Source organism: Podarcis vaucheri, assembly GCF_965113315.1.
Source record: "Podarcis vaucheri genome assembly, chromosome: Z".
In the NCBI taxonomy this organism is placed as follows: Eukaryota; Metazoa; Chordata; class Lepidosauria; order Squamata; family Lacertidae; genus Podarcis; species Podarcis vaucheri.
In genome coordinates, this window is record NC_138758.1 from 26443875 (window position 1) to 26457167 (window position 13293).

A 13293-nucleotide genomic window follows, 5' to 3' on the forward strand; every position below is an offset into this window, starting at 1 on the left:
TGATCTAATAAGTGTCTTCCAGCATGAGATTCTATTATTCCTTTGTGTAGAGAGATGGCTCCCTTTGTCGCAGAGACCATTGAGAAGTGAGATAAATAAAAGTTGTTGTTTTTTACCCTGTTTTTCCAATTCTTATTTTGCTGCACACAAACAAAAATATCTCAGTGCTAGGGCCTGGACCCTTGCTCATTCTGCCCACCAATCCCTGACAATTTTCCCCACATTAACCTCCTAGAGCTTCCCTTTCCTACTAAGCTCATTTTTCACCACCCCAACCCCATTTCTGAAGCCACTTCTCTCTTCTGTTCTGCACCCACGCTTTGCACCTATTTTCACCTTCACATCCATGTCCAGGTCTCCCCTCACCCTCCTTTTCTGCAATCAGCTCCTTACAAACAAACAAACAAACAAACCATCCCCCATGGTAACCTCCTGCACCACTGGGTGGAAAATCATGGTTTTAAACAGCAACAGAGGTTGCCAATAACTCTCATGATCAGTAATGGATTGCCAACTTTTCAGCTAAACCCTGATGCTCTGTCTTGAATGGTGGCTTAATCTGCAGTAGAAAACAAGTGGTGTGTGTGACTGAGTTTCCGAAAGTCTGTCCTGCTCTTCCTTGCTCCTGCTGTTCTTCCTTCCCAGAAGCAGAGTTAGATCCTGAACTTATGGGTGGTCCCCCTTTAGACAGCATTGCAGGAGATTGGACTAGATGACCCTGGTGGTCCTTCCAACTTCTCTGATTCTCTAATTCACCTTTCTCTTCTTCCCACCCCCTCAGGTTCCCACATCCCTAAACACTACTTTAAGAAAGAACCCTGCATTAAGATGTGCAGTTTTGCATTTAAACTCACCGAAATAACCACACACCCAAGAGTAGACAAATAAAACAGGGGTTACTTCTGCTGGGCTAATGCTAAATACATTTACTTGGAAATAAGCACACTTTTGTTTTAAAAGTAAAAAATTTAAAAAACGTGCACCTGTAATCATGTGCATGTCTGGGCCAACTATAAAATATTTCTTAAAATAAGATGCTATGGCAACAAGCACCGAAGCTGGTGGCCCCACTCATATTGGCCGAGATGTTCATACTAAGTCTCGAAAATCTGCCAGTATCCGAGTCAGCTCTTGTCTTCCCCTCTGTCAAAGGCTATGTATACATTAGTGACTTAAAATGCAACAAGGTCACCCCCTCCGCGCCCCATGCTGCTTTTCAATTCATATTTGCATGTTGCTGCACATGCCCAAGTGGGGCAGAAATGTCTTCACCTAATGTGCTTTACCTGTCTTGCCTCCCCATGCCTACCACACATACCCCTCCTGCCGCTGCAAACTCCTATTCAGTGAAGCTGCCATCTGCGCATGGGCTATGGTTGCCTGAAATGTACATACATCAGTTTAACTGCAAAGTGAGACTTACATTTTCAAATCGGATGGAATCTGGTTTGACAGAAAATGCTGTATTTTTCAAGAAACTACAGGACAAATATGGATTGTGGCTAATGTCATGTGTACACAGCTTCAGAACACCAGTGGTTGGAGTGCACTGCAGCCAGAGTAAACGGTAATATGTACAGAGCCAAAGTTTAGGCTGAAAACTCCAACTGAATGAAAGTAGCTTCTTGTTTGTTTTGTATGTCACTCACGCTGTAAAGTTCCATGTTCATTTGTTGTATAATAAATACCTATCCATGCTCTGAAAAGCGTTTTTTGTTGTTGCTGAAGATCAAAGAATACGGTAGCCACTTTAGCACTGTTGCAGAGAAAAAGACTGAGGAGGAACTGCATCACAGCAAAGAGGACAAAAGGCACCATTTTGCATAAAATGGTATGCATGCATTATCAGAAAATTTGCTATCATAATAGAAATGTGAGAATCTGATTATCACTAGGTATCTCATCTGTGACCAGGTGTTCTGTTTGCCCTCTCGGTCTGCTGTCTGGGTGCTGCTAACTTCAAAGCACAAACAGCACAAACAGTTGGGCCTGGTGAGCATTTAAGGTCCCCAACCCTAATCTGCAAGTTGCAATCTGATTGGATTTTATTCTGATCCTGATCAGATTTGAGGATGTATTTTAATTGACTGTCTGATTTTATGTTAATGTGTTATACATTTGATGTTAGCCGCTCTGAGCCTGGCTTCAGCTGGGGAGAGCGGGATATAAATAAAATTTATTATTATTATTAGGATTCTTATTCTTTAAAGTGGACTTGCCCTGGACAACCCTTCAGACGGAGGACTGTCCTCTTGTTGTTGTTGTTGTTGTTGTTTAGTTGTTTAGTTGTGTCCGACTCTTTGTGACCCCATGGACCAGAGCACGCCAGGCACTTCTGTCTTCCACTGTCTCCCGCAGTTTGGTCAGACTCATGTTTGTAGCTTCGAGAACACTGTCCAACCATCTCGTCCTCTTATAACCCTTCATAATAGAGGACTGTCCTCTGTAAGACACAAGTAAGACACATGTTCACCCTAGGGGCCTGCTGAACAGCTGGAAATCTTGGTAACCAGAATTTGAGGTAAAATAAACACCCTCTTAGAAATTGCCACCCACCCCGTCTCTGGGTCATCAAGACCTTTTTGGTTAGTTTTTTACCCACTTATTTTTATTAGCTGGTTTGGAAAATCAGCAGTTATGTTGAGTTAACATCAGTTTCACTGGAGCTCATGTCTCTACTGTAATTATTTATCCTAAAGCAAAAGCAGTTCATTTTTTAGTTTCTACCAATGCAAAGCACTCCTATGCCCCCTATTGGTTCTTAAAAGACAGTTAGAAACAGAAAAAGTTGGGAAAGGAATGAAATGGTCATAATATATTTTAAATATTTTTTAAAATGGATTCAAGAACCAACTAATTTATGCCCACCAAAGGATGTTTGGGTTAATTTGTTTTCTACTGTAATTTTACACGTTGCTGCATCCCCACTTAGCACCATAACAGAAAAAGAAGGTGGAATTTTCCATATCTGCAGGCAGATTTAGCTCTTTGGAATTTAAAAGATAAAAGGGAGATATTGTATGAGCCGCTATAGAGTTGTGGACGCCGAAATAACATATTGCTCAGTCTTCCTACAAAGGTCCTGGACATTCAGCTGAGGTCCAGTAGAAGTTTGTCGCTATACATTTTGTGGTGGCAATAGGTGACCAGGAGTGTAATTTCATGTGTTATATTTGCATGCCACCTTCCTCTGAGGAGCGAAAGACCGCACACTTGGTTCCTTCTCTTTCCTTTTTATCCTCACAACAGCCCTGCGAGGTGAAGTTCGGCGGAGAGAAGAAGCTCACTCACAGAGTAAAAAAGCCTCATGCCGCACACGGTCGACTAAGGATTAGACTGAGCACACGCGCTACATTTAGGCACATTCCTCTCCAAAGAATCCCGGGAACTTTATAGTTTCCCACGTTCTGGGAACTGCAGCTCTTTAGGTGGTAAGCTACAGTTCCCAGGATTCTTTGTGCGTGTGTGTTTCTTTTTAATGCATGGTTTGCCAACATTTGGCGCTCCAGATGTGGCTGGGCTCCAGTTCCCATCAGCCCAGCCAACATCGCCAACGGGCAGCGATTATGCGAGCTGCTGTCCAGCAGCGCCTGGAGGACCGCGCACTCGCCACCCTCGCCCTAACCACTATGCCAGACTGCCTTTCTGGAGTGAAGCTAGTGGAACCTGCAGGGCTAAGCAGCAGGAAAGGCACGTGGCGGAGGGGGCGGGAGAAAGAGTTACGCTAAACCGGAACACCGGGGGGGGGAGAACCCAAACGCAGCGGAAGGCCTGTCATTCGTCGCCATAGCGACAGGCGGCCGGAAGTTCTGGCCGACGCATGAAGCCCCCCGTTTGCCAGGATCTCTTCCTAGAGCGGTGCCGCTCTAGGCCTCGGCACCTCTATAGCGGAATTAACTCCTTCCTCGGAGACCGCGCTTCCGTTCCCGCCTACCTGTCTCGCCGTCTCCTGGGTTCGTCTTGACTGTTCGCGCTTCTCTTCCAGCCAATCCCTGTGCGTGCTTCCTCCAGAGGAGCAGGTTGCCCCTAAGGCGAGCCTGGCCTCTCACTTCTCTACCTCAGTCCTCGCGGGACGTCGCCCACATGGCTACTACATCTGTGGTAAGAGTGGAAGCTGAGGAGGTAGCGCGGGGCAGTGGTTAGAGTGTCGTCCCCTGAGACGGAGGACGTGGGTTCAGGTCGCCCTGCCGCGTAGCTCTTAGGGTGGCCTAGCCTCTGCCTGCCTAACCGTTGTGTTGTTAAATTTGGGAGGGAGGGAGGGACACATGCGACTTCCTAAGTGGAGGGCCGGCCCATGAGGCAATGTGAGGCCACCTCCTCGGGCGGCAGGACCAACGGGCGGAAGAACCGGCTTCCAAAGAATGTATTGCCAGGCGTCCGCTGCTGCAGAGGCAATGGCAAATGAGGTCGGCTCCTTGGAGGCTGCTTTGTTCAAGAGTTTCAGCTGGGAGATATCGGGCCACTAGTGTGCTCTCTTTCTCTCTCAGCCTAATCTTACAGGCTTCTTATGTGAATGGAATGGGGAGGGATGGAACAAACAAGTATGTGGTCCTAGGTGACCATCACGGGAGAAGGGCCCACTACAGAGTTCATGGTGTAGGAGCACCCCCCCCCCGAAACAATCCCTTTGCTGCCTTTCTCCTAGCACATAGTTGAAGGCATAACTTCACTGCTGCTTCTCTTCCTCTGTTTATGCTGATACTGAATGGGACTGTTTCATGTAATTATGGTCGACAAAATCATAGTCATAGGTCATTTCTGCCAGTCACTTATATAAAGTTGTATGGCTTTGGGGCAGGGGTTACAACAAAGCAAAACTATGGAAGAGATTTCTATCCATTATCAATAATAATAATAATAATAATAATAATAATAATAATAATAATATATTATTATTATTATTTATTCCCCAGCCACTCTGGGCGGCTTCCAACCAAAACTAAAATACAATAACCTATTAAACATTAAAAGCTTCCCTAAACAGTTCTTGTATGTCTTCCCTAGTTCTTGTATGTCACAAAAAGGAAATCAATTAAAACTTTACAAAATGGAGTTCCCTTCTCTGCATCTGACATCTTTACCTTACTGTTGACACCCTTCGAAAATGGTTTCATTAAGCTGTGTTTTTATGTTTAGAACTTTAAAACCTATGTGGATCAAGCTTGCAGAGCTGCTGAAGAATTTGCAAATATTTACTATGAAACCATGGATAAAAGGAGACGGGTATGTAGATTCCCAACAGCTTTTGTGTTTGGTGTGGGGTTTGGTTTTTTTAGAAGAATTGTTTACTGCATTTCACAAAGTACATATCTGAGTTCTGATGTTGTATGTGCTGATATTATTCGTGCTAATATACACATTTGTACATGCTGAGATTATTAGATCATTCCATGTTGTCATGGACACAGGCTTCAAACATATGTCATTTGTTTCTGTCTCTTAACAGCTTGATCCTCTGTATGTTTACTCAAAAATATGTTCAGTGGGAGTTTACTCTGTGAGAATATCTGTAAAGGACTGCATCCAAAGGCTACAATCCTATACCACTTGCCTGTAAGTCCTATTGAACGCAGTGGTGTTTAAATAGACATGTATAGGATTGTGTTATAAATAGTGCAAACAGGTACACAGAAGTGTGGAAGCAATGACTGAGCAGTTCCAGTTAGTTTACATGAAATGGTAGCTACTTAATCTGAGTGTTTCTCCCTTTGAACTCAGTGGGGCTCACCTTTCTGTAGACATAGAACCAAAGAATTGGAAGGGACTTTGGAAGCCAAGTCCCAGCTCACTGTAGGATTTTGCAGTGCAGGGTGCAACTTCTTGCATCCCTAACACATGGCTTACACACCTCCAGCAAATGAGACTCATTGCCTCCCAAAACAGTCTGTTTCACTGTTAAAACAGTTCTTAATGTTAGGTTGTTTCTCTTACTGTTTTAGCAGGTGCATCATGCTGTTTGCTCATACTTAGAATGTGATCAGCTAAGATACCTAGTTCCTTTTCCAGTGTACTACTGCCAAGCAAGGTCTCCCACATCCTATACTTGGTGCTTTGATTTGGGTGTGTTAATTACAAGACTTTAATGCAACTCTGTGCATTTTGTTGGGGGACTTCTTTAAAAAGCCTTTCAGATTTTTTAAAAAATAAAAAACCCTAAAGGAAAGGGGGAAATGTAAATACAGTGGTGCCTTGCAAGACGAAATTAATCCGTTCCGCGAGTCTCTTCATCTAGCGGTTTTTTCGTCTTGCGAAGCAACCCTATTAGCGGATTAGCGCTATTAGCGGTTTAGCGGATATTAAAGGCTTAGTGGCTATTAAAGGCTTAGCGGCTAAAAGGCGCTTAGCGGCTTAGAGAAAGGGGGGGGGGAATCTCAAGACTCGCAAGACTTTTTCGTTTTGCAAAGCAAGCCCATAGGGAAATTCGTCTTGCGAAGCGCATCGAAAAACGGAAAACCCTTTCGTCTAGCGGGTTTTTCGTCTTGCGAGGCATTCGTCTTGCGGGGCACCACTGTACTGTATCTGGATGCAGCAACCTATATGGGAAGGGGTGCTGTAATTAAAGCACAGTTTCCCCTTGGAGTTCATGTAATGCTTCCTAATGTTTCTCAGGTGTTGACCAAACTCTACCTGGACAAAGCGACCCTGGTTTGGAATGGGAATGCAGTATCCGGGCAAGCAGCACTTGCAGAATTCTTTGAAATGTTGCCTTCAAGTGATTTTCAAGTTACCACATTTGATTGCCAGCCTGTTCATGGTAAGATGCCTTGTCAAACAGTGTAGCCCACAAATCAGGGAAGATAGCTTGATTCTAAATATGTAAGCAGAATTATTTAACCATTTCTGGAAGAATGGCAGATGAAGCTGATTGACTGTATGGGACTGGCAGAAATGACTGGCAGAATCCGTGACCAGGGAGAAGAGTCGGCAGAAGAAGATTGGAAAAAATTTAAGGACTATCTACAAAAATACTGCAAAATTAAGGAATGTTGAATGATGTTGGATTGAAATTAAGCGGTTTCTAGCTGTAATGGTAAAAGGAATTTGATAAAATGGTTTTCTTTTATTCAAAGTTATAATAATCTAAGATGTTGGAGAGAAAATAAGGTGTTTTCTTTTTTTTTTCTTTTTAAGCTGTAATGCTCTGAGATAAGGATTTGCTGTATAAATAATCTGAACAGGATATACAAGAAGGGGAGGTATGAGGAGGTCGGGGAAACATGTTATGAGAAAATAAGTTGTGAAATTTATGTGTTTTTGTTTTTTATGTTTGCTTTTTTCTTTTTGTTTGTAAAAAATTGGAAACACTAATAAATATTTAAAAAAAAAAAGAATTATTTAACCATTTCACATTATGTAACTTGCAATCATTCCAGTTTCAGAAATTTCAGCTGTTTCTTTACGTTTCTGAATTATGTGGTTAAATTATATCTACCCAATCTGTTCTTGTGATGTTTCTGCATATTCTTCCAAAAAAATGTAGAAATGGAAAAGCATCCATAGTGTCCCTGATGGTCTTTTGGAAAAGGTTGTGAGGAGCAGCTTTGTTCCTATTTGTGCTGATCTTCGTAGCTCAAGCAGAAAACTATTGCAAAAAGTGTGACAGCATGCTTTAAAAACGTGCTTATTAAATATTTTTTGTGATACAAAACAAACAAAGGAAACAAACAAAGGAAAAAACAAAGGAAAAGTACATATAGTGTCTCCACTTTCAACTCATAGAGTCTTTTTCACAGTTTGCGTACGTTCGGTATGAGACACTATTGTCACAGACTTAGGGGGAACAGGGGAGAAAAAGAAGGAGGGAGAGGGCTGGGGGGATAGTTGTCTTTTCATTCTATTGTGCAGGGTTTTAGTGTCAGCATTTCATGGGTAGGTCCTTTATTTATATAGATATGGATTTATATTGGTATTGTGAGAGATTGGAGAGTCCAGAGCTTGGTTGGTTGTGTTCAGTTGGTTGCAGCGTGGTTTGGTTGTATGTATGTGGAAGGGTGTTGTTGTGTCAAATTAGCCATATTGATTTGTATGCTGTTGTTGGGGATAGGTCATTGTCTTGTTGGACAGTATGCTTTTTAGAACATCAGTTCCTATGCCACCTTACAAGGCTGCTGGACAGGTCAGAGCAAAATCCTATGAACTGTACAAAGAGTGCTGATGTGGACATAACCTGAATATAATTGTTTTTAGAAGCCTTAAAGATTAATTTGAATTTCCTGTAAGTCGCTTCTTTGAACAGTCCTTTGCCCAACTTATTTCATATTTTTAATTTTTAAAATTACATTTTTATACTGTCCTTCATCTGAGGGTCACAGGGCGGTTTACAATGTTAGCAATGTTAGCATCTGTCTAGGGAGATAATTGAAGAGCTCACCTTTGGGGGTAAAGTCAAACCACTGGAGAGTTACAGCGCCTGCTTTGGCTGTAGAGTCCAGTAGGGCAGATGAAGACGTTTGGTTTTGCTGCTGCAGGTGCACCGTGGCATTTCTTCTCTTTGTGCTCCTTTCAGTGGTCATTCATCCTCTAGTCACTGCTGTGGACACACAGCCTGACTGTCTGTCTCCAGGCATTGCAATGTCTGTAAGGGATTGCCATACAGTGGCAATCCCAGCCTCCATGTCATATTTGCAGACATCTTTGTGACACAGAGTTGGTCTGCCATCAGGCCTAGTCCGTGAAGCCAGCTCCACTTGCAGCACATCCTTAGGGATCTTGCCATCTTCCATTCTGTGTACATGACTAAACTAGTGTGGATGTTTCTGAAACAGAAATGTGAACATGCTAGGAATGTGGGCTTGGGAGAGCACATCTTTGTTTGAGACTCTGCCCTGCCATGTGATGCCCAAAATCTACCTGATGCAGCACAAGTGAAAGACATTGGGGCTTTGCTCCTAGCAGGTGTAAGTTGCCCATGACTCACTTCTATAAAACAAGTATGCATAGCATAGTAACAAGCAAAACATAGTCAGGATGGCGAAAAATAGCACTGAAATTATTGCTATTTTTGTAGATTCTGTTTTCATGTTGTATTTTTGTATTTTATGGTTTTAATTTTTACTTCTATCAACAGAAGTATTGTTATTGGATATATACATATTGAAAATGAAATAACGAATAATGGGGGGGGGGGAGTTTGCTAGTTGGCAAGTTAGAGAAGAGGCATACCTCAGTGGCAGAGCATCTTCTTTGCACACCGAAGGTCCCAGATTCAGCCTCCAGCCTCTCAAGATGGTACTGGGATAGACTCCCTGTCTGAAATCCTGGAGAGCTGCTGCCACTCAGTGTAGACAACACTGAGCTAGGTGGACCAATATTCTGCCTTGGTAGAAGCTGCTTTCTAGACACCCATAGAACATTGTAAAGTGGCACCTTGGACTAAACCATTGGTGGGTAAGTTGTGGCACCAATGACTCTCTCTCTCGTCATCCCTGACTTTTGGCTATGCTGGGAAATGAGAGTCCAACAATACATGGAGGGCCACAGGTTAGCCATCCTAGGGTTAAACGGTATAATAAGAAGATGAACTTACTAATACTTCTTGAGTTTCACACACATACGCATACCTGTTTCATGATTGCACTGCAAGCTTCTAGAATACTGACTGTATTGTTGGTTGCATTTTACAGGTGTTTTAGTTAGAAAGAGGAGGAAGAAGCAATAACTTTGAAATGCTTGATAGAAATTCTGTATAAAAGTAGGCTTGTGGTATATCGGCATGCCTTAATATCTTCTGTTCTGTTTCTTTCTGTAGAGCAAGCCACTCTGAACCATAACACCATCCTTGTTGTGACATGTGGGTCTGTCAAATTTGATGGGAGCAAGCAGCAGTACTTCAATCAGAACTTCTTGTTAACAGCACAAACCACAAACAACAACACAGTGTGGAAGATTGCGAGTGACTGCTTCCGCTTCCAGGACTGCCCTAATTAGTGGGGAGCAGCAGTTGGCTATACTTCCTCTGGACAAGATAATTGGCTTTCAGGATGGTCGTACTCTGGATATGAGAAAGTACCTTCTCTTTGAAAGAAACTTCCTCTTGCCAGGAATTACCAACTTCAGAACAGCAAAAATCAAACTTACTTATTTAAGAATGCTGTCTGGGGCTTCGGTATTTAAATCAATATAGGAAAATACTGTTATCGTTTACTTGCATTGATGACTCATTCATACACATTGTATACAAGCACTATCTGTCACAAGTTGTATTTGTTTTGGTGAGAAATAAAAATAGCTGTAACAACAAGGTGAGAATGCAGATCCTGACCAACTTTAAGTCTTCCTAGAATCTGAAAATCTTGGTGCAAATAAGTACAGCTGGGAGAAAATTGTGTGAAGGAGAATGATAATTGTCTCTGGGCTTCCATGTATTTCTAGTAAAGGAAGCTATTGGAGAGATATTAGGAAGACCTCAAGAGAGCCAGTGTGGTGTAGTGGTTAAGAGCGGTAGTCACGTAATCTGGGTAACTAGGTTCGCGTCTCCGCTCCTCCACATGCAGCTGCTGGGTGACCTTGGGCCAGTCACACTTCTTTGAAGTCTCTCAGCCCCACTCACCTCACAGAGTGTTTGTTGTGGGGGAGGAAGGGAAAGGAGAATATTAGCCGCTTTGAGACTCCTGAAGGGGAGTGAAAGGCGGGATATCAAATCCAAACTCTTCTTCTTCTTCAACACTCCGAGGCTAATTTTTTGAGCTGCTTTGGAACTGCTTTTGTTACACTATGTTGCTTTGTGCTGTTTTATCTATGATTAGTTGAGTTTGTATGTAACCATTTTACTGGCTACATAAAAAAATATATAATTTTTTTTAAAAGGGGGGTTTGGAAGAGAGATTTTGACTCTTTTGTAGCAGAGTTACGCCCAATGGTGATTGCTCCAAGCATATTAAAACTTGGTTACATTTTGCATCTACCCTCATCTACCTTTAAATATAGGTTCCTCATGAAAATACTTGAGCTGGAATACATCATACACACTTAGCTTTGCAAATAATAAAAACTGTTTGCATCCACCAGGATCTTAACTCCTCTGTTACAGCAGAGGTGACCAAGGAGTGTCCAGAGCACTGTCTAGTCCTGTTGTGTTGGATGAGTTTCAGTTGGTAAGGATCGAGAATGTGGACAAGGTGCTTGGATTGATCAGGACGGCCATTTGCATTCTGGACCTTAGTTCATCTTGGCTGATAAAAACTAGCAGGGAGGGGCCAGGTGGCTGGGCCAGGGAGGTGATTAATGTCTCCTTGCAAGAGAGGGTGGCCCCTGCCTGCTTGAAGGAGGCCACTCCTTAAGAAAGCCACTCCTTAAGAAACCCTCACTGAACTCGGAAAATCTAGAGACTCAGAAAAACTATTGGCCAGTTCCTAATCTCCCCTTAGGCAAGTGGGTGGCCACAGATCAGATCCAGGTGCTCTTGGAGGAAACTGATTTTCTGTATACATTTCGATTGGGATTTAGGCCCAGTTTTGTCATAGGAACTGTTTTGGTCACCCTGTATGATGACCACTGTTAGGAGAGAGACGGAAAATGTCTCCTTGTTAATTCTTGACCTCATGGTATCCTGGAGCAGCTGTCCAAATTGTTGGAATATTCTGTTCCACCTTAAGGAACAGGCATGATTGTTGTGTGTCACATGTCAGTTTACACTCCAGCACAGTATGCTGGGAACTTCCATTTGTGTATTGCTTTTGCTTTTTTGCTTTGGACACGAAGGAGATTAGACATGTTCCCTTTTGTCCTGATGTACGCTGAATAAACTGCTTGTAAATATCCTCACCTGCCTCTTCTGTTTGTGCGGTGTTTACTCTGCTGAGTAGCGTGCCCTAGCTCCAGGCCGGTGGGCTGGAGCCAGCTGGGGGCCTGCCAATTGCCCCTGTTTCCTTGGCTGCATGCAAACACAAATTGGGGGTGGGTGGCACTGCTTTGTGGTGGTTCCAGTTGTACTTGTGTGGTCGTTTCCAGAGGGTGATGCTTGGGAAGTTCTTCACCTTGGAGGCTTCAGTGTGGGGTTTCTCAGGGTTCAGTTTTATCCCCTATGCTGTTTAACATCTACATGAAACTCTGGAGTACATTGCCAGCAACCAAGCTCAGCATACTGCCTTCACACTGCCAGTGAGGCAGTGGTTGTACTTGACCATTGTCTTGCCTCAGTAACGAACTGGGTGAGAGCCAACAAACTGAAGCTCAATCCAGGTAGGACTGAAGCACTGTTAGTAGGAGGTTCCCTAGACCGTATGGATGGGAGGTTGCCTCAGAAGCAGTAAAAATAGATTTTTACTGTAGGGATTCATTAGCACATGGGTGTAGGTGGGTGTCATCCTTTGGCCTCTATGTATTGAAAACATGTAAAGCTATTTCACTGGGTCACGCAAGTTAGCCATCCCTCTTGATGATGCCACAAATGCCAGCCACCTGGTGGTTTGTGTGAATGAGTCCTATATGAGTATCTGCACACTCATTTTGGGCTCCACACAAGGTAGAACCCTAGGCCAATTGGGTTTTCTTCCCATGTGAAGTTGTACTTGTGTGTGTTTGATGGCACAAATGTGTGGGGCCCTTTGAGTTTGGGTGTAACCTTCGACGCCTCCCTCTCCATGGAGGCACAGGTTGCAGCTACTGCAAAGGCGGCATTTTTCCATCTCCGTCGTATGAGATTAATTGCTTAATGTGGACGAGGTTGTGACAAAAAATGCACATTTGCTGAAAGGCAGTAAGCCTCTGTTCATAGATATGATGGAATCCCATGTTATGCAGTAAATAGTGTTGGGCAGCCTCTCCTGAGAAAGAGCCCCCCTCAAGTGCCTTAAGCCTTATATAGTGGGGAGAAAAACATTGTCTGTGGATGGCCTGTCTGAACCATCTGAAAGACAAAGCCTCCTCTTGTGATTAATCAATATTTTGGGATGGCTTTTTGTGCAGCCTTCAGAATAATTCTATGTGTAGAATTGGACTGTTTGGCTCAAGATGATGAGTGACACCTCAGACAACTGTGAAATTTTATCTAGTTCTTAGTCTATAGTAAGACCCCAATCACAGCATTGTAACAGTGTTTTTCTTGTTCAATTTGTAGGCTGTTAAAAAAAGAATATTTACCGCATAATGCTTTACTGCTAACTCAAAAACATTTGACAAAGACATGTGCATTTGCATGTGATCTATTCTTCCTGATGTTTCATTGTGCAGGCATTTGTCTTTGTATTAGCAGGAGTCCTATGTGATAAAGTAGAATGCCCCTGGGTATGTGGTACGGTAAGATGTACATAAACCTTTTTTTTAAAAATGTACATAAACCTTATGCATAGGTAA

At 43.0% G+C, this 13293-nt stretch overlaps 1 protein-coding gene across 2 annotated transcripts; it reads left to right on the forward strand.

Annotated features, from left to right (window-relative positions):
* Positions 1-3940: 3940 nt before the first annotated feature.
* Positions 3941-10403, forward strand: NXT2 (nuclear transport factor 2 like export factor 2). Of its 2 annotated transcripts, XM_082207352.1 has the most exons (5): positions 3959-4101; positions 5137-5223; positions 5447-5553; positions 6610-6754; positions 9749-10403. In XM_082207352.1, the coding sequence occupies exons 3-5, from the start codon at positions 5476-5478 to the stop codon at positions 9925-9927; spliced, it is 402 nt and encodes a 133-aa protein (XP_082063478.1). In that variant the 5' UTR covers positions 3959-4101; positions 5137-5223; positions 5447-5475; the 3' UTR covers positions 9928-10403. The 2 variants fall into 2 exon arrangements, with proteins under 2 accessions (XP_082063477.1, XP_082063478.1); XM_082207351.1 differs by lacking the exon at positions 5447-5553 and having other exon boundaries at positions 3941-4101.
* Positions 10404-13293: the final 2890 nt, after the last annotated feature.

Bases quoted from the DNA above. Each gene is read 5' to 3' on its own strand.
- NXT2 (XM_082207351.1), top strand. The intron at 5,224-6,609 runs GTATGTAGATTC...AATGTTTCTCAG, and splicing joins CCATGGATAAAAGGAGACGG to GTGTTGACCAAACTCTACCT. The intron at 6,755-9,748 runs GTAAGATGCCTT...TTCTTTCTGTAG, and splicing joins TGATTGCCAGCCTGTTCATG to AGCAAGCCACTCTGAACCAT.